Source organism: Sander lucioperca, chromosome 8 (genome assembly GCF_008315115.2).
Source record: "Sander lucioperca isolate FBNREF2018 chromosome 8, SLUC_FBN_1.2, whole genome shotgun sequence".
In the NCBI taxonomy this organism is placed as follows: Eukaryota; Metazoa; Chordata; class Actinopteri; order Perciformes; family Percidae; genus Sander; species Sander lucioperca.
Window position 1 is genome coordinate 3956950 of NC_050180.1, and position 18388 is coordinate 3975337.

An 18388-nucleotide genomic window follows, 5' to 3' on the forward strand; every position below is an offset into this window, starting at 1 on the left:
AAGATGCATCGTTTGTGATTTAATAACGTTTCGCTATTGAGTTATTGATCTCGGAAGTTCGAATGTGTGATTATTTCCAACTTTACCGAAGTGATTCCCAGCCAGTCTTGCATACGTCATGAAGTGTTACGTCAACTTGAGTTTTAACTTTCACTTTTGATTTTAGTTTGAAGTGCAGCTGCTCCGTGTCTTCGCTGGTTGTCTCTTTTTTCACTTCGACAGGAAATTATAAACCAGCAACGAAACACAGAAGAGGTAGTAGGCTAACGCTAGGCTGGCTACTGTTAGTATTTGACTGGCTTCATTTGTTAAATACTGGACTTTGTTAACCGAGTTGTGTTTTCGTCCGTCAGGTCATGGCTGACTTCTGCGATACGCGCCCGATGAACGGCCAGGTGAGCTGTCTTATTGAACAGGATTAGCCTACAGGATTAGCCTACAGAGTGTGCTCGGTACCTCTCGGTGGCAGATGTTTAACACATATTTTAGAATTGTTTTTAAGATTTTATTATTATTTATTGTTTGTTTTTAAGGCCTTAAACGGCCTGGCCCCGGAGTATTTGTCCGAGATCTTAACCCTGCATGAGCACAACCGGTCCTTGCGGTCCTCAAATCAGCTGGTTTTAGAAGTCCCAAGGTCTAGATATAAACGGGGGGTGATCAGGCTTTTGCAGTTGCTGCCCCGAGACTCTGGAACAAATTACCCACTGAAATTCGGACGACTACAGATGTAGCACTTTTTAGGTCTAAACTCAAAACGTATCTGTTTAGAAAGGCTTTTAATACATAGTAGTGGTGTGACAATTTCCTTCTCCTATTTATATGCAACCGCTTCTGACTTTATTGTTTCTATGTGTCATTCTTTTTATTGTATATGTTACATGATGTGTGTTTTAGTCTGATGTTAAGCACTTTGGATACCTGTTGGTTACTGTAAAGTGCTATATAAATAAATGTTGATTGATTGATTGATTGATTGACATATGTTCCATGTTGTCAGACGGACGGTGGTCTGGATCTGGAAGATGACGCCAGCGGGTTGGAGGAGGCCAAGAAAGAGCTGGAGACATGGAAGGTAAGAGGCCTACTGGCGGACTGTCTCTACAACATTCCACAGGTGCCATCCTAAACCTGACTACGTCATCTGGCTCAATACAACTAACCACACTAGTCCCAACACTGACGTAGATAACATACAGTAAGTAGGCTAACTGTTGAAAAGACCACTCAAATGTCCAAACCACCAACTGATGTCAGGCTATAAGCCTGTTTTACAGTAGGCCTTTTATAGCCTACATACAATACATATAACAGATATGCAACCAAAAAGCCAAGGACAGCTGGTCTTCTACTGTACCACCAGCTGTGTAGTACTTCTACTGTACTACCTGCTGAGTGATTACTGTATACTGTATTGTGTAGTACTTATACTGTATACCAGCTGAGTGGTACTTACTGTATACTGTATGCCATCTAAGTTGTATTTACTATATACTGTACTACCAGCTGTGTAGTAGGCTACTGTTGAGTGGTACTTACTGTATACTGTACTACCAGCTGTGTAGTACTGTTGAGTGATACTTACTGTATACTGCACTACCAGCTGTGTAGTACTGCTAAGTGGTACTTACTGCATACTGTATACCAGCTGAGTGGTACTTACTGTATACTGTACTACCAGCTGTGTAGTACTGTTGAGTGGTAGCCTACTTACTGTATACTGTAGACCAGCTGAGTGGTACTTACTGTATACTGTATACCAGCTGAGTGGTACTTACTGTATACTGTAGCCTATACCAGCTGAGTGGTACTTACTACTGTACTACCAGCTGTGTAGTACTTACTGTATACTGTACTACCAGCTGAGTAGTACTTACTGTATACTGTACTACCAGCTGAGTAGTAGAGCTGAGTGAGCCTCTTTCTGACTCAGGGTCTGTGTTTGGAGGTGTTGAGTGTTGGCTCTCCATATTCATATATTCCATATTCAAGAATTCAGCAGCAACCTTTCTCTCTAGAAATAATGTCCCTGTTGATGTGACGGTCCCTTGTCATCATGTGAACCTGGAACTACGTAGTTGAGTTAGAAAGCCAGGGTCTCTGTGACCTCTCATGTGTTTTAAGGCTAAAGCAGAGCGAGCTGACGATGTGAAAGCCAGGCTGATATTGGAAAAGCTGGAAGAAGATGAGGCCAAGGCGAAGGCCCAGCAGGAGATGTTGGCTTACGTTAAGAAGCAGGAGGAGTGTCAGAAGGACTTCAGTCAAAGCATGGACGCAGTGCAGGTACAGTCCAGTCCCCCTGTGTAACATCTGCAGCAGCTGGGACAGATAACCAGGAGCTGTTTCTTACAGGTCCAGATCCTGCAGCTGACTGGCAGAAAAAAGGACCTGCAGGACAAACTGAAGAGATGTCAGACTCAGCTGGAAGCCAGGAGGGCCGAGTCCACCAAGCTGAAGCAGAAGTTCAAGGTCTACACGCAGCTGTGGCTTACATACTGATCAGTAACAATACATGCATGCTAATCGGAGAATAATAGCTACACCGTTGTTTGTGTGCAGATCTACGCTCAGATCCCAGACACAGAGGTGAAGTTCAGTGATCCGGTTGAAGAGGAGGAGGATGGCGACAGCCAGCCAATCAGAGCAGTGTTTGCCATCAGCCAGAGAGCCGGCGTGCTGCTGCATGGAGGACAGGCGCTCATCACCTTCGAGGAGGAGAAAGGTACACACATGACTTCATCTACTCTCTTGCTCTCTTGTATTTTTATATTGCCAAACCCCAAAATAATGTCTGTTAATGATTGGTGTTCAGGGCTGCCTGGCTGTGACAAACATGCTCACATTAGTCCCCATACAAAACTCCAAGCAGCTCAACCAAAGGGCTGTCTTTTGTGTTCTATAGGCTTCCCTTCTGATTTGGTCAGATAGGTTACTGTATACTTCAAACGCAAATTTGGCCAATGATTGTAAGATTGTAAGTCTTCATTGATCACAACATAGGATAGATATTATGGAAATGATAGACTGTGTAAATGTTGGGTAATGTAAGTGTATTACCTAATGTGAAAACTGTAATCTGTCTTTAACACTACTGTAGCATGTTACTTGTTGCACTTTTCACGGTGATTATAAACATGGATCTTGCATTGAGTGTTACTGGACTCACTGCTAGTGAAAAGGACTAAACTGAAAACATATCATTATGGTGTGTCATGGTGATTAAACCATATGTTCTCATGACATCTCACAAAATAAACATATATTTTGAATCAGTGCTTCATTACAGAGTGTTAGTACGATCCTCGTTACCAGCAGCTCACTGTGCTGAGTTCAGACTGTGTGTGTGTGTGTGTGTGTGTGTGTGTGTGTGTGTGTGTGTGTGTGTGTGTGTGTGTGTGTGTGTGTGTGTGTGTGTGCGTGCGTGCGTCTCCTGCAGTGGCATCTCAGGTCTTGAAGATCGCCAAGTGCTCTGTGTCCATCGAGAACACGACTGTGGACGTGAAACCAAAAAGAATAACCATGGATCCTGCTGTTAAGTTTGAGGTACACACACACACACACACACACACACACACACACACACACACACATACACACAGCAGCAGCAGATTGTCAGGGTAAAGATGACGATGACGACAGTCAGCCAATCAGAGCCAGCAGGGAGGACTAGTCCATCTAGTTTACTAATACAGCAGTTAAATTGAGCCAGGGGTCTTTCTTTTGGGCTAACATCTGATATATATGTATATATATATATATATATATATATATGTATATGTGTATATATGTGTGTATGTATGTATATATATGTATGTGTATATATGTGTATATGTGTATATATATGTATATATATATATATATATATATATGTATATGTATGTATGTGTATATATATATATATATATATGTATGTATATGTGTATGTAATTTCCCCACACAGCTTCCGTGTTTTCTAACTAACTAATAGTCCAGTGAGCAGCAGAGAAGACTTTTCTGTGTGCTCCACTGCTCTCCACACATGTACAACACCGGTGCTGCTTTATTAAAGGCCGCTGGACTCAGAGAACCAGACGATCCATCCACGCTGACAGCACTCCACTCTTCACATATGGATACTGAGTGTGTGCTGCTGTCACACACAGGTGCACCTCGATGTGTCCAGAAAGGAGCTGAAAGTGTCCAACGTCCCCCCCTCCATGCCGGAGGAGAGGGTAGCGGACCGGCTAGAGCTGAGCTTCTCCAGGCCCAGCAGAGGAGGAGGAGAGGTGGAGAGGGTGGAGTACGATAAAAACACGGGGACAGGATGCATCACCTTTCTCTGCCCTGGAGGTACATGCTCACTAAGCAGGCTTTCACTTTTCATTTCAGAGAAATCATTTTTTTATGCCAAAAAAACTCCAAATACACATTGTGTTACCCTGGGTTCATTCTGCCACTGTGAGTGACTGAACGAGGCCGCTGTCTGTGATTGGTTCCCCCCTGGAACAGCAGGACAGTCCACTTATCTCACTGCTAGGGTCAGTTATAGTGGTGGCCTAGCGGTTCCAGACTGGCTTGCTAATCAACGACAGATTGATGTTGTTGGCTTTTTGTTATTATATTGAAAGAAACTTTCACATGTTTAAAGTAGGAATCCCCCAATGCACCCTTTAGCCTAGAGAACCTGCTGAGACAGGCAGCCTGCATCTAGCAGCTGGTTTACTACCACCACATCATCAGTTTAACACCACCTGAGAGAGACGCTGTCTATGTACTGAGAAATCAAACTCTGGCATCTATGTTTTTTTACCTGATCATTTTTGTATTTGATATTCTATGTTGTTCAGCACTTTGGTCAACCACAGTTGTTTAAATGTGCTATACAAATACATTTGACAAACGTGTGTGTGTGTGTCTGTCTCTGTGTGTGTGTGTGTGTGTGTGTGTGTGTGTGTGTGTGTGTGTGTGTGTGTGTGTGTGTGTGTGTGTGTGTGTGTGTGTGTGTGTGTGTGTGTAGTGGCTGACAGCCTGGCCCTGACAAAAAGTTACCGTGTGGATCTGGATCCGGAGGTGAAGGTCCAGGTCGGCCCCAGTTACAGTTACCAGCTGCGCAAGTTTCAGGTAAGACAGGAGTCAGCTGAGAGTGTTGAGGGTTTGACTTACTAGACTAACTGGTTATTATCAGACGTTGTATATGACCCATGCTGAGCGGTTAGCGCAGAGCGCCGTGCCGCCTGTCGGTACACGATCCGTGCTGCCTGCACGATCCGTTCTGCGCATGCGCAAGATGTTCGCGCATGCGCTGTTGTACGAGGATTTACGACACTGCACGATCTGTTCTACGCTTCCGGTCGTAGTTGTAGCGGTCTGCCGTTAGCCTCCACCAAGGGGGTAAGCTTCTCCGCGGACCGCGAACCTCCTATGGCGACATTTTAATGCTACAAAGCGATCACCCCCCGTTAGCATTCCATTGACTGCCATTCATTTTGGCGCCACTTTGACAGAGAATAACTTTACATCTGAAACGTTTAAAGACTCTATTTGTCCATTGTTTATTTCTAAAGAAACACGACAATGTATAAAAGGCTCCATTACCTTGTACCTCACGTTATGGCTCCATAGCAGACGTTTTTGTAAAAATAGGCTAACGATTGTGTCATAACCACGAGACTTACTGTCGCATAGTAGAGGAATTACCGTATAGTACAGGAGAAGCACGCAGGCAGTTTCGTCTCACATTAGCTGTTTAAGTGTAATTACTAATGTTAACTAGCATTTTAGTTAGCAATAATTAGCCTGTGCCTATGTTATCTCCTCACATATACCTACGCTCTCCGTCTCTGCAAGATTGGGAATGATTGAGATTTCTCTTGGCACAGCTACCAGAAGACTTCCAACTTTCAGACACGTTGCTCACGGCACATTTACGTCGTCTCTCTCAGTTGGAGGCTGCTCAGTAACGCTCAGCCATCACCGGAAAAGTGCTTCTATTGGCCTTTACTGGTCTCCGTCCAGAGCAACGGGATCTGTTGGTCCATTCTTATATACAGTCTATGGCCTCCACAGGCAAACTAACGTTAGTTTAGCTAACAGCTAATTCGGCTAACCGCTAGCTGATTGTAGCGGTCTGCTGTTAGCCTCCACAGGCAAGCTAACGTTAGTTTAGCTAACAGCTAATTCGGCTAACCGCTAGCTGAGACAGCATGTAATAACTTTAAAAGACGTCAGTTCTACTTGTGCTCATTTAAAATACATTCACTTAATACTTGTCTTTATTGTTATTACTGTAAAGTCTTAATTTAGCTGTAACCTGCTTTTCCCATTGTTAAGTTTGAGTTAACGTTATTTTAAACTGAATCAAGCTGTCAGCTAGCGGTTAGCCAAATTAGCTGTTAGCTAAACTAACGTAGGCTTCCCGGTGGAGGCTAGCATGGAACAGATCGTGCAGTGTTGTATCCATAGACAGTATATAAGAATGGACCAACAGATCCCGTTGCTCTGGACGGAGACCAGTGAAGGCCGTTAGAAGTACTTTTCCGGTGAGTGCTGAGCGTTACTGCGCAGCCTCCAACTGAGAGAGACGACGTAAATGTGACGTGAGCAACGTGTCTGAAAGTTGTAAGTCTTCTGGTAGCTGTGCCAAGAGAAATCTCAATCATTCCCAATCTTGCAGAGACGGAGAGCGTAGGTATATGTAAGGAGATAACATAGACACAGGCTAATTATTGCTAACTAAAATGGTAGTTAACATTAATAATTACACTTAAACAGCTAATGTGAGACGAAACTGCCTGCACGCTTCTCCTGTACTATACGGTAATTCCTCTACTATGAGACAGTAAGTCGCGTGGTTATGACACAATCGTTAGCCTATTTTTATAAAAACGTCTGCTACGGAGCCGTAACGTGAGGTACAAGGTAATGGAGCCTTTTATACATTGTCGTGTTTCTTTAGAAATAAACAATGGACAAATGGAGTCTTTAAACGTTTCAGATGTAAAGTTATTCGCTGTCAAAGTGGCGCCAAAATGAATGGCAGTCAATGGAATGCTAACGGGGGGTGATCGCTTTGTAGCATTAAAATGTCGCCATAGGAGGTTCGCGGTCCGCGGAGAGGCTTACCCCCTTGGTTGTATCCTAGGTAAAACAGGATTATCATCTGCGCATGCGCGAACATCTTGCGCATGACGGATCGTGCAGGCAGAACAGATCGTGTACCGACACTGCCGGCAGGTAAACATGGCTCCTGCTGCCTCCTCCTCTCATTGGTTGAGCTTTGAAAGGCCAGCAGGAAGCCAGGTCACAGTTGAAATAATGACAAGTTTGAGTGCAGCGTCGGGTGGCAGTTTGGAGCGGCGCGCCACGCCAAGGCTTCGCTTGACTTTATTATTTTACTCAGACAGTCAAATGTTATTTGCGTGTTTGGACTGGAGTCTTTGATTTTAATTATATTCCTTTTCATTACTGCTAACAGTGATGTTCCAAAACCTGATTGAGGCTATATAAACCCACTGAGGGACTGGTGTGTAGTATTAGTCGGGGTTAGTGAAGAAGCCAGACTGATTGTGGATTGATTTCAGACCTTCTGTGGCGCTCCGAAGCGCACCATCCTCCTGGATGACATCGAGGACAAGGAGGACGAGGAGGACCTGCAGGACCACCTGGAGATCCACTTCCAGAAGCCCAGCAACTATGGCGGGGAGATCGAGAGCATCAAGTACAACAGCCGGGGGAAGAAGGCTCTGCACGCCCTGTTCAGCGAGGACCGCCTGGAGCCTGTGTAATGGCAATAAAGATAGATTCTATTCTATATATTCTATATTCTAGCCCGCTGCAGCCGCTGGCAAGCCGTCGGCTCCTGCCATTGTTTGTAATCTGATAGTGTATGGATATATTATGGACATTAAATTTGCTGTCCTGTTGTGAATGATATGAGGAGATGTCCATCTCTATGTCTTTGTTTCTGTGTTTGATTCTATGTGTTTGATTATATGTCTTTGATTCTATGGGTTTGATTCTATGTGTATATTCCAGCCAGGCACTAATCTGTGACATTATTGTAGACCTGGCCTGGGTTTGGTTGCAGCTGAATGCTGCTGTGTAACCACAGCGCTATAGGGACGTGGGGACACAGCTGGCCACTGCTGAGTCATGTGATCATACCCAGATGTGTTAGGCTCTGTTCCCACTCTGTTCACCTGTTTCTCTTCTACTGTACACTGAGCTCATTAAAGATCGGACTCAATCAACAGCAACTCTGTGTTTTTATAACAACGGACACACATCCAGTGGTTTACCCAGCATGCATCAGAGCTGTGGAGGCTACCTATAGTGCAGTTATTAGAGCTGATGAGTCATTTATGTGACATGTATTCACTTGAGTTTAAAAAAAAATAAGCCATCCCATGCAGAATGGGGGATTATTCCAAATGACTGTCTTTATGAAATGTGAAAGAACTAGGGCTGTCAGCATTAACGCGTTAATCGCGATGCGATTAAGGGCCGAGCATAACGCGTTATTTAAAAAAAAAAATCGCATTAATCGCATGCCGCCATTTATTAATTTATTTCACACTTCACTCGGCTTTGCGTCGTGCCTAACAGGCTACTATTTTGACCCTTTGCCGCACTTTGCCATACTTCCCCGTAACACATCCTGCTGCTGCAGGCTGCAGGCATGATGGAGAAAGACAGCAGAAAACACAATTCTGAATGGCACTTTTTATTTTCCAAAACTCCCTGACGGTTCGAAAGCAATATGCACATTGTGTAAAGCCGAATTAATATTTCACCGAAGCACGTCAAGCTTGAGCTACCACCTTTGAGCTAAGCATAGTAGTACAGTTAACGTGACTCAGGTTGATGCTAGCGGCCTCAGGCAAAGGACTATTTTGGAGAGTGCTACTTGCCAACCTGTTGATGAAACCAAATCCCAAAAAATGACTACCGCTCTTGCAAAATAGGTGGCAACTAACTGCAGACCTGTCAGCATCGTAGAAGACTCGGGTCTTAAAGACTACGGTTGGCATGTTCTGACCCGTCTTATACATTGCCGTCGAGGGGGACAGTAGTTTCACCATACACAGCCTGTACCACACGGAGAAAGCAGCCACACTGGAACTGCTGCAAAGTGATGCAAGGTGATCACTGGACGTCAGTGAGTAATCAAAATGATTTAGGAGTTACTGCACACTATATTGACTCTAGATTCAAATGTGTGACTACATTCACACATTTTTCTTTTGTTTACAGTAAATAAATAAATAAATAATAAACAAATACAAATCTTAAAATCAAGTTCAGAAAGCAACTTTCTTTGCATTCATTTGATTCCCAATCAAGATACACTGGTAAGAATTGCTTTCCATTGTTAATATGTACTTAAAAACAGTTCTGAAATGCAAAATAATATAATTTTAGTCATCTGATAAAACATGCGATTAATTAACTATAGAAATTCAGCGATTAATTGCGATTAAAAATTATCGTTTGACAACCAGTCATTGAACAGCACATTCTGTTTCATACATTCTGTACAATAGGCTACATTGATTATTTTACTTGTTCCATATTTTATGTTTTGGGTTTAGGCTACTTTACTTTTTATTACTATAAAGCACTTTGTAACTGTGATACTATTATTATTATTATTATTATTATTATTAATAATAAAAATGGTCTATCTGCGCGTGTAAGTTTTATTGAGACTTTGAAAGAGTAGCTCCAGGTGTACATGTAGAGGCATAAACAGCCAGGCACATGTACACCCCGCCACTGGGGGGCGGTAATGCGCCATGCAGCGCATCGATACACAAAAAAAGGAGACGAGCCTCCATCATGACAGCGCATGCGCGAATTCAAGGTGAATCTCGCATGGGGGAGTTTAGCTGCTACGGTCGCGGTAAATCTAGTTTTTAATGAGTTCGGTTACCATAAACATCTTGAAGAGTAATAAAACATCGCGTGCCGCTATCTGATAGAAGTCTAATGTCTTTGTATTTCGGTGTTGTGTATGTGAATGAACGCTAATTATCGCTGCCATCTCCTTTGAACTTTATAACGTTAACGTTAGCTAGGTAAGTTGGTTTTCTTGCTCATCAGTTAGCCTTATTTACAATAAGTTACTGTTAGCCAGGGTTAGCGTCCATGTGAACGGTAAGGGTAGCCTACTTGAGAGGTCTCCAGTTGTCAGACGTGTAACAGTTCCAGGCATACGTGCAGTTTAGTGTCACAAATTATTTTCCAAAAACTGAGTGTCCTAAATGATGAGTCTTATTTGAGACAGGTTAAGGTTAGAGGTAGGGGTAGGGTTAGGGTAGCACAGGTGGTTTAGCAGGTTCATAATTAATTAAGGACATTGTATGGGGAATTTGGGACACTAAACTGCACGTATACCACAGTTCCAGTATGAGCTGTCAGGTTGATAACCGCTGGAGGACAATGGGCAGGACAAGGACGGGGCTAACGTTAGTGGGCTGGCCTGGGACACTAGCTAACTGTCAGGTGGCACTATCTAAAGACTGAGGGTGCATACAGTAACGTTATGTGACGCAATGATACAAATATGGATCACATAACTAATATAGTGGCACCGTAACGTTACGTTCCATACTGGACGGTAGAATCTTAGTCTGGTGTTATGTCAGATCCCTGTAGGCTAAAAGAGAGTCTCTCTGTCTCTCTCACTCTCTCTGTCTGGGTTAGAGTTCCAACATCAATGTTGTTAGAATAATAATATAATAATAATGTTCGGAAATAGTGTCTGACTGCTTATCTCTGCCCTGTAGAAACAGACCGGTACACTGCAAGACAGCAGACCCTCCACCATGGCCAGGGTGAGTGAGTGAGTGTGTGTGTCTGTGTCTGTGTGTGTCTGTCTGTCTGTGTGTGTGTGTGTGTGTGTGTGTGTGTCTGTCTGTCTCTCTGTGTGTGTGTGTGTGTGTGTGTGTGTGTGTGTGTAGGAGAATAATTACTTTGTTAATCCCCAGGGGGAAATTCAGTCATTTCACCCCATTTACTTGTGTAGTCTAAATGAAGACTGTAAAGACTGAGCTGTGTGTGTGTGTGTGTGTGTGTTCAGGTGCTGTGCAGCAAAGCCAGGCTGGTCACATATCTCCCAGGGTTCCATGTGTTGCTGCGCCGTGTGGCTGGAGCCAGAGCCTTCTCTACTGCTGGGTCCATCTCGGCCACCCCCCCCTCTGACATGGGTAGGCCTCCACTGCTTCACGTCCCAGCATTCACTAGCTGCCGCAGATCATACGTGGATATGTGAAGTTAAGGGCGACGTGAGGGTTAGAGAGAGCGGTGCGGTCTAAGATCAGGGCTGCACCCTTTGGTTCATAGGTCATTTTGGGATCATATAAGTGAGTTTACTGTCTTGATTATCAAGGAAAATTCACCAAATACTAAGACTTTGAAATGTGTATTTCTCAACTTAAACATACAAAGTTAAAGAAGCATAAGAAGAAATACACAGACTTTTATACTTAACTACAAAATGAAATAACAAAAAGATCTTTTCAAAATAGACACTTTTGCTTTGCTCAACAGTACAAATGAAATAAGTAAAACAATAAATGAGAAAAATAATATAAACATAAACAATGACATTCAAGATGGGTGTAATAGAATAACTAGTGATTAAGTTACAGAACGTAAATGTAAAGAGTAAGTAGATATAACAGTGTTTCCTTTAGGATTTTTTTTAGCAGTGGGGGTAGGTCCCCCCCCCATGAAATGGAACTGACACTTCGCTGCAACACAAACTAATATATTTATTCACCTCTATTCACACACACAATGAGGCATATTTTCTTTTGTGATTGAACAGTATTTTTTGAGTTACTATATAGGCCAACTTTGATCTTGACATACAAGCTAAGCATTCTGTAGCAAATAACAATAAACCCACTATTAATTACATTATCTTAATGCAGTGTCACTACTTCAGCATGTAAATAATGCACCTAAAATACAAACGTGGGCGAGGGTGTTCAGCAATCGCTATTATATCGAATCAACAGCCACGTACAATTTAGCTCGCAGGTGAAGAATACAAAAAACGAAAATCACCAGTTAACTTCATTTAAATTTGCAAGACCAGGCTTAAATGAACTGACAACAGAAGTTATACGACGTACAGTTCTCAAGGACGTACACACACCATCTCAACTGGCTAGATATCCTCGTGTGTCTGCGCTATTCTCCGACATGCACTCTAACAACAGGGTACAAGCGGCCGAAATGGGTTTCCTCAGGAGGGTGGCTGGCGTCTCCCTTAGAGATAGGGTGAGAAGCTCAGTCATCCGTGAGGAGCTCGGAGTAGAGCCGCTGCTCCTTCGCGTCGAAAGGAGCCAGTTGAGGTGGTTCGGGCATCTGGTAAGGATGCCCCCTGGGCGCCTCCCTAGGGAGGTTTTCCAGGCACGTCCAGCTGGGAGGAGGCCTCGGGGAAGACCCAGGACTAGGTGGAGGGATTATATCTCCAACCTGGCCTGGGAACGCCTCGGGATCCCCCAGTCAGAGCTGGTTAATGTGGCTCGGGAAAGGGAAGTTTGGGGTCCCCTGCTGGAGCTGCTACCCCCGCGACCCGTTACCGGATAAGCGGAAGAAGATGATGCACTCTAACAATGCAGCCCTATTTCTGATACCGTGGGGGGCCGCCACGGTCACATCAACATAGAGGAAACGCTGTATAAATTTGGGAGCAGCGTGCTATGCACGGAGATGAGGCACTGCTCACTGTTCTCTGTGCTGGGAGGGGGGGTCTTCTTCTGCATGAAGGGACAGACTGGAACACTTGTAGGCGTACATATTGCCCCCGTCAGGTCTGGAAGGACTGCATCTCCCGGTACCTACGGTACCACCAACGGTACCTGCTGTCCTGTAGAAAAATGAGTAGTGTCATGTTTCAGAATGTTGGCATGGACTTGCTACTGACGTATGGCTTCTCGTGATCCTCCTAGTTGCAGTTGGTTGTGGCGTAGATTAGGGGTGCATGACGTATCGACTTAATATCGTTATCGCGATGTCACGTTGCGCAATATTATATTGAAAGTGTCGCGATAAGTATGCAATATTTAGTTTATTTTGTGGAGCGCTGCGTCCCGTCCGTTGGCTGTGTGGCTTAGTTGTGTTTGATTTAGAGCCTGATTGAAACGCTGTAATGATCCTGTTTCATTGGCCAGTTACCGTGGTTACCGTGCCACTCGCACATGTTAGTGCACGTCAACACACGGGTCCACTACGTGACAAACCCTATGGAGCGTATCACCATGTGACGTGAGTGCATATTTCGACCGAGTGACAGCGTGGGTGAAGAAATGGATAGAGACAACTAAACGGAACGAATCAGAGATGCGAAAGAAAAGAGAGGACCTAAAGAGAGAGCGAAGGGAGTCAGTGGAGCAAAAGAAAGAACACGAAAGTATGAAAATGAATGTTGCTCAGGGAGAAGACAAAATAACAGAGATTGAAGAGGAAACAAAAGTAATGCCTCCTCGGTAGCTTGGAAATACTTTGGCTTTAAGCCAGCAGATGTTGCACTACAGGCTACTGCACTATGCAAAACATGTCGAATGGTGGTAAACCATGCAAGAGGCAATACAACAAACCTATTTTCACATCTTAAAAACCACCACAAGCCACTTTACGATGAGTGCATGATACTATCCCAAAAAAAAAAGCCAAACAAGCCTCGCTAGCGAGCGCTTTTGCTAGTGGCACAAAGTACGACAAGGATATACACATTAAGGCATAGATACCCGACCCGAGCCCGACGGTACCCGACGGGCCGGGCCGGGTTCGGACAGATATTTAGAAATAATGGTCGGGTTTGGGTCGGGCTCGGTCACATCAGCGCGATAAGGCATTTGCTGTAAAATGGTGCTACGGCTCCTTTAAGAGAGCTCAGTGTGTGTGTAAAGTGGGTAGAAGAGAGATAGAGAAAGAGTAAGCAGACGTGTAGATGCGACTGGAGCAGAGTTGGTGGAATAAGTTGAAGTTTTGTACACAGTGTGTGTGGTGTCTGAGATAAACTCCAGACTGAAAACTAAGTTCATTCATCTGCTCACCAGAAACGGGATTTTAACCCCGACGTTATTCATCTTATAACGTCGGCCCTGGAGGTAACGAGTCTCCCCTGGTTTTCTGATCACGGTCGGAATCGAAGCGATCAGGAAAGGTTAACACATTGAACATTTTAAATTAAACAGCTTATTAACGTGCGCTTGTTGCCCCAGGTGCGCTGATGCGCTCATCTGTTGACATTTCTGAATGCCTTCCTACAGCTGCTTAATAAAAGTGGGCTTTCCACACAAACAAACGTAGGCTACATGTGTCATTAGTATGAGGAAAAAAATGAGATTTTAACTGTGTCGGGCTCGGACACAAATTTCTTAATGCCTGTAGGGCTCGGGCCAGGTTCAGTCACGGCTCTGTCGGACGCGGGCCGGGTTTGGACGGAAAAATTCGGCCCGATCAGACCTCTAATACACATACCGAAATCACCAATGCTATAACGTATTATTTGGCCAAAGATATGATGCCCATCCACACGGTGGATACAAAAAGGCTTCAAGAAGCTTCTGAATGAACTAGACAAACGGTCCCAAATCCCATCCCGCGTCTATTCCTCACAGGTAGCTATCCCTCAGCTTTATAAAAGGCGGTGCAGGCAGAGGTTGGAGTCAGATAGATTGAGAGTGTAAGAATGTAAGTGCAATGTATATGTGTGAACCCTGCGTGCTGATGCGTCCTGTGCCCTTCCTCCATGCCTCAGGGCTGCAGACGGTGTGGCCTGACGACAGCATGGGGCCGTTTGGACCCCAGGACCAGCGCTTCCAGCTGCCCGGTAACGTGGGCTTTGACTGCCACCTGGAAGGATTAGCCGAGCAGAAAAGGAGCCTGGCGCACAAGACGCTCCCTGACGTGCTGTCCTCCCCGTCCAGCAGCGAGAGACACGAGTTCATCCTGGCCCAGTTCATCCCAGAGTTCTTAGTAAGTCAAGTAACATTCACATTACCCCAGGGTCCCAAATTAACACTCGCCAGTCGCCTAATGTGGGTACATTTTCTGTGTGTGTGTGTGTGTGTGTGTGTGTGTGTCAGGCGAAAGATGAGCCAGCCTCGTCTCCTAATCCAGCTGACCAGTACTTTGACGTCTCCAGTCTGGAGTGTGCCGTTCAGTCGTGCCCTGAACTACTAAAGCAAGGTACCGTGCTGCACTGGTCACACAACCATCCATAACAGCCACGTTGACTTCCTGGGTTTGTGAACGTGTCGTTGCTGCTACCGTGCCTTTTGTAATCCCTAATGTTTGTCACGTTGTGTCTGATGTTTCCTGGTAATGTGCCTGAACAGATTTCCAGTCCATGTTTCCTGAGGCGCCGTCGTCTGGGATGATGGTTGTCACGGTGACCCAGAAGAGCCAGAACGATATGACAGCATGGAGCGCCGAGGTGGAACAGGAGAGGGAACACATGCTCGGCAAGGTGAGCTGCTGTCTGCCGTTGGTTAGAACACACGGAGCAGTGAGGATGCTCATGTACAACAGCTGGCTTTTTTTTTTTTATATATTTATCTTCTTTTTTTGTTGCACACATGTCACACACGGGGAGCTGAAGACACTGAATCCCAACCACACAATCCCTAACCATTGAAGCCACTCAGTGAGACTAAGTTGTTATTTGCTTTGCAGTTTGTTGATGGTGCGAAGGAGATCTGCTGCGCTCTGCAGAGAGAAGGATTCTGGGCCGACTTCATCGAGCCATCCTCTGGCCTGGCGGTAAGATCCCACTGTCACTCAGTGTTGGAAGGGTTAGGGAGGGGCTGCCATAGCATCTCATCATATCTGAATCCAGGTCCCAATCCGTTGGAATCCCCTCATCCAATCTTTTTAGGTATTTTGTTTGGTGGAATGAAGACATCTCTGTGAAAAAAAAATCTGTTCTGTTTTGTTATTTGAATCAATCTATCAATCAATCAATCAATCAATGTATGTTTCTATGAAATCAGTCATGTGACCTGTAAGGTTTCATTATACTGGTTGAATATTTGCCTTGTTCATTGCACTTAAAAAACAACTGATATAATATAATAGCCGCAACTTGAACTACAGTAGCCTGTAATTGTTTCCTTGCACTACTGGTCATAGGCTAACCTTTTGCTGACGGCTTATCCTAACTTTACTTTAATGATTTTTTTTTGCAGCTGGGAAGCGTGCAGCTGCTGAGTCAAGGGTCCCCAGTGTGTGGCCAGCTTGACCCACTCTTGATAGATTCCACCGTAGTCCCTAATAAGGGCACCTCCATGTGCGTTAGTGGCATTAATGAGAGGGGCTGTAGCTGGGGCCAACTTGTCCTCACTGGCATTTTCTCGTAACATACGCTAGAACGGCTTCTGCTTGGTTTTTATAAACTAATTGGTAATATTTCCCTGTTTGGCCATGGCTTGGGCTTTGACTTTCCTGCTTGTTTTTTAAAGGGTTTTTTTTGTGTGCCATTTTAGGCCTTTATTTGATAGGACAGCTTAGACACAAAAGGGGAGTGAGAGGGGGAATGACATGCAGCAAACGGGCTGCAGGTCGGAATCATACCCGTGGCTGCTGTGGCGAGGACTGAGCCTCTGTACATGGGGCGCACGCTCTACCAAGTACTAAAGGTTGACATCAAATGCCTGGCTAGATTCACGGCTTGTTAACTTATTAGATCCAAGCACAGTTTTCTAGTTTTATTTAGAAATTCTTCTTTTGTCAAAGTAGTATGGTTATGCAGATAAAACACTGGGTTTGTAGGTAGGTATTGAAAAAAATATTTTTTTGGTATTGTCAGTAAAGCTCTGGCATCATATTAACATAAGTAATAAGGAAATGTAAGCCATACACAGAACTCCACTCTATAAGTTACACTTAGAGTTAACTGTGCGTTGCAGCTGACAGTTGATGGAAGACTTTTGTCTGAGTAGCTTGGTGCTATTGTGTTGTCGTGCTGCACAGGGTGGGTGCTGCACAGGGTGGGGTGCTGCCCAGTGTGGGTGCTGCACAGGGTGGGGTGCAGTGAGTGTAATAGCCATTATCAAAGTGTGAGAATGCAGCGTCCCAGAGAGCGGCGTGGAGGCTGAGCATAGCTGCTCTCTCTGGAGGGAAACGATGGCTGCTGCTGGCTGCTCATCATGTAGAAATCACAACTGACACGTTCAAGTTTGCCTTTGCTCTTTCAGCACAGATACTGTATGCAGGGCTTATTTGTTTTTTCAGTTGTGTTGCACTGAGAAATGTCAATGCTGCTCATATGTTGGATTCAGACTATTGTACATATTTGTTTATTTCTGTTACATTTATTATTTCCTCTCAATATGTTTCTGCGTGTGTATGTATTCAAATTCATTCTAAGTGTTACTTACTTGGCAATACATCTGGTTAACAGTGTATTTTAGAGAAATGCATTAGTGTATCTGTTTTCCTGGAGATGGATGTGATGAGATAACTTGTAGTGTGTGTGTGTGTGTGTGTGTGTGTGTGTGTGTGTCCCTCCCCCCCCCAGTTCTTCGGCTCGTACACCAACAACACACTGTTTGAGACGGATGAGCGCTACCGCCACCTGGGCTTTCAGATCGAGGACCTGGGCTGCTGCAGAGTGATCCGACACTCTGTGTGGGGGACACACGTGTTTGTGGGGACAATATTCACCAACGCACCACCCAGCAGCCCTGTTATGAAGACGCTGCAGGGCAGCTGAACACCAGCTGCCATTCAAACTGTTAACACACCTTTTTGGACTATTTGGTGACTGCAGCTTCATCGTTGTAACTAATTGTCATTGATTCTCATCAGTGGTTTCACCTTTGCAACATGTGTGTATAAATGAGTTGATTTTGAGTTATATTTATAGATGCCAATCCCACAGGCTGAAAGGCTGCTGTCATCACATTAAAGTCTTTCTTGACTAAACTAAGTAAGAGTTGGCTCCACTTCCAGTTGGGCCGGTCTGTGTACAAGCTTAAACTATTGTGATTTTTATGCAAACAGGCTGAAGCCGCATTGGTCAAGTTCTGGGAAATAAAAAAAATAGCTAACTATCAGCAACTGGAGCTCACGGCGTCACTCCACGTAATCCACCTTTTTTATTGCCTTAGTAATAAGCAAAATGACAGCGCGATGAACATAATGTCACGTTTGTTCCTAAAAGGATTAACGGAGCCACTGGTGTCTGACGGGCCGAGCCCAGGAACATGAAGGAGATCAAAGTTCAGTAGAGGTGGACGTTGGCTTTCTTTGCTCCAAAGTTCATGTGTTTTTGAGATGATGAGAGATTGCACAGTTAAGTCTCGAAGAAAACTAAAACTGCTCCAACATCTTGGATTTGAAACCTGGAGCTGTAATCCATATGTTCCCAGGGTGCAAAGAACAAAGGGAG

At 44.5% G+C, this 18388-nt stretch overlaps 2 protein-coding genes across 3 annotated transcripts; both read left to right on the top strand.

Moving 5' to 3' along the window:
- Positions 1 to 8230, top strand: nmi (N-myc (and STAT) interactor). Its single transcript, XM_036004171.1, has 10 exons — positions 1 to 255; positions 354 to 395; positions 1001 to 1075; positions 2125 to 2283; positions 2353 to 2469; positions 2560 to 2722; positions 3437 to 3543; positions 4143 to 4329; positions 4997 to 5100; positions 7560 to 8230. Exons 2-10 carry the CDS (start codon positions 357 to 359, stop codon positions 7761 to 7763), a joined length of 1155 nt encoding a protein of 384 aa, XP_035860064.1. The 5' UTR covers positions 1 to 255; positions 354 to 356; the 3' UTR covers positions 7764 to 8230.
- A 1581-nt stretch (positions 8231 to 9811) lies between these two features.
- Positions 9812 to 17710, top strand: mmadhcb (metabolism of cobalamin associated Db). Of its 2 annotated transcripts, none has more exons than XM_031289632.2 (8): positions 9812 to 9841; positions 10767 to 10814; positions 11060 to 11186; positions 14756 to 14973; positions 15084 to 15186; positions 15336 to 15466; positions 15673 to 15759; positions 17516 to 17710. In XM_031289632.2, the coding sequence occupies exons 1-8, from the start codon at positions 9827 to 9829 to the stop codon at positions 17708 to 17710; spliced, it is 924 nt and encodes a 307-aa protein (XP_031145492.1). In that variant the 5' UTR covers positions 9812 to 9826. The 2 variants fall into 2 exon arrangements, with proteins under 2 accessions (XP_031145492.1, XP_035860065.1); XM_036004172.1 differs by having other exon boundaries at positions 9821 to 10042; positions 10764 to 10814; positions 14750 to 14973.
- The last annotated feature ends 678 nt before the right edge of the window (positions 17711 to 18388 follow it).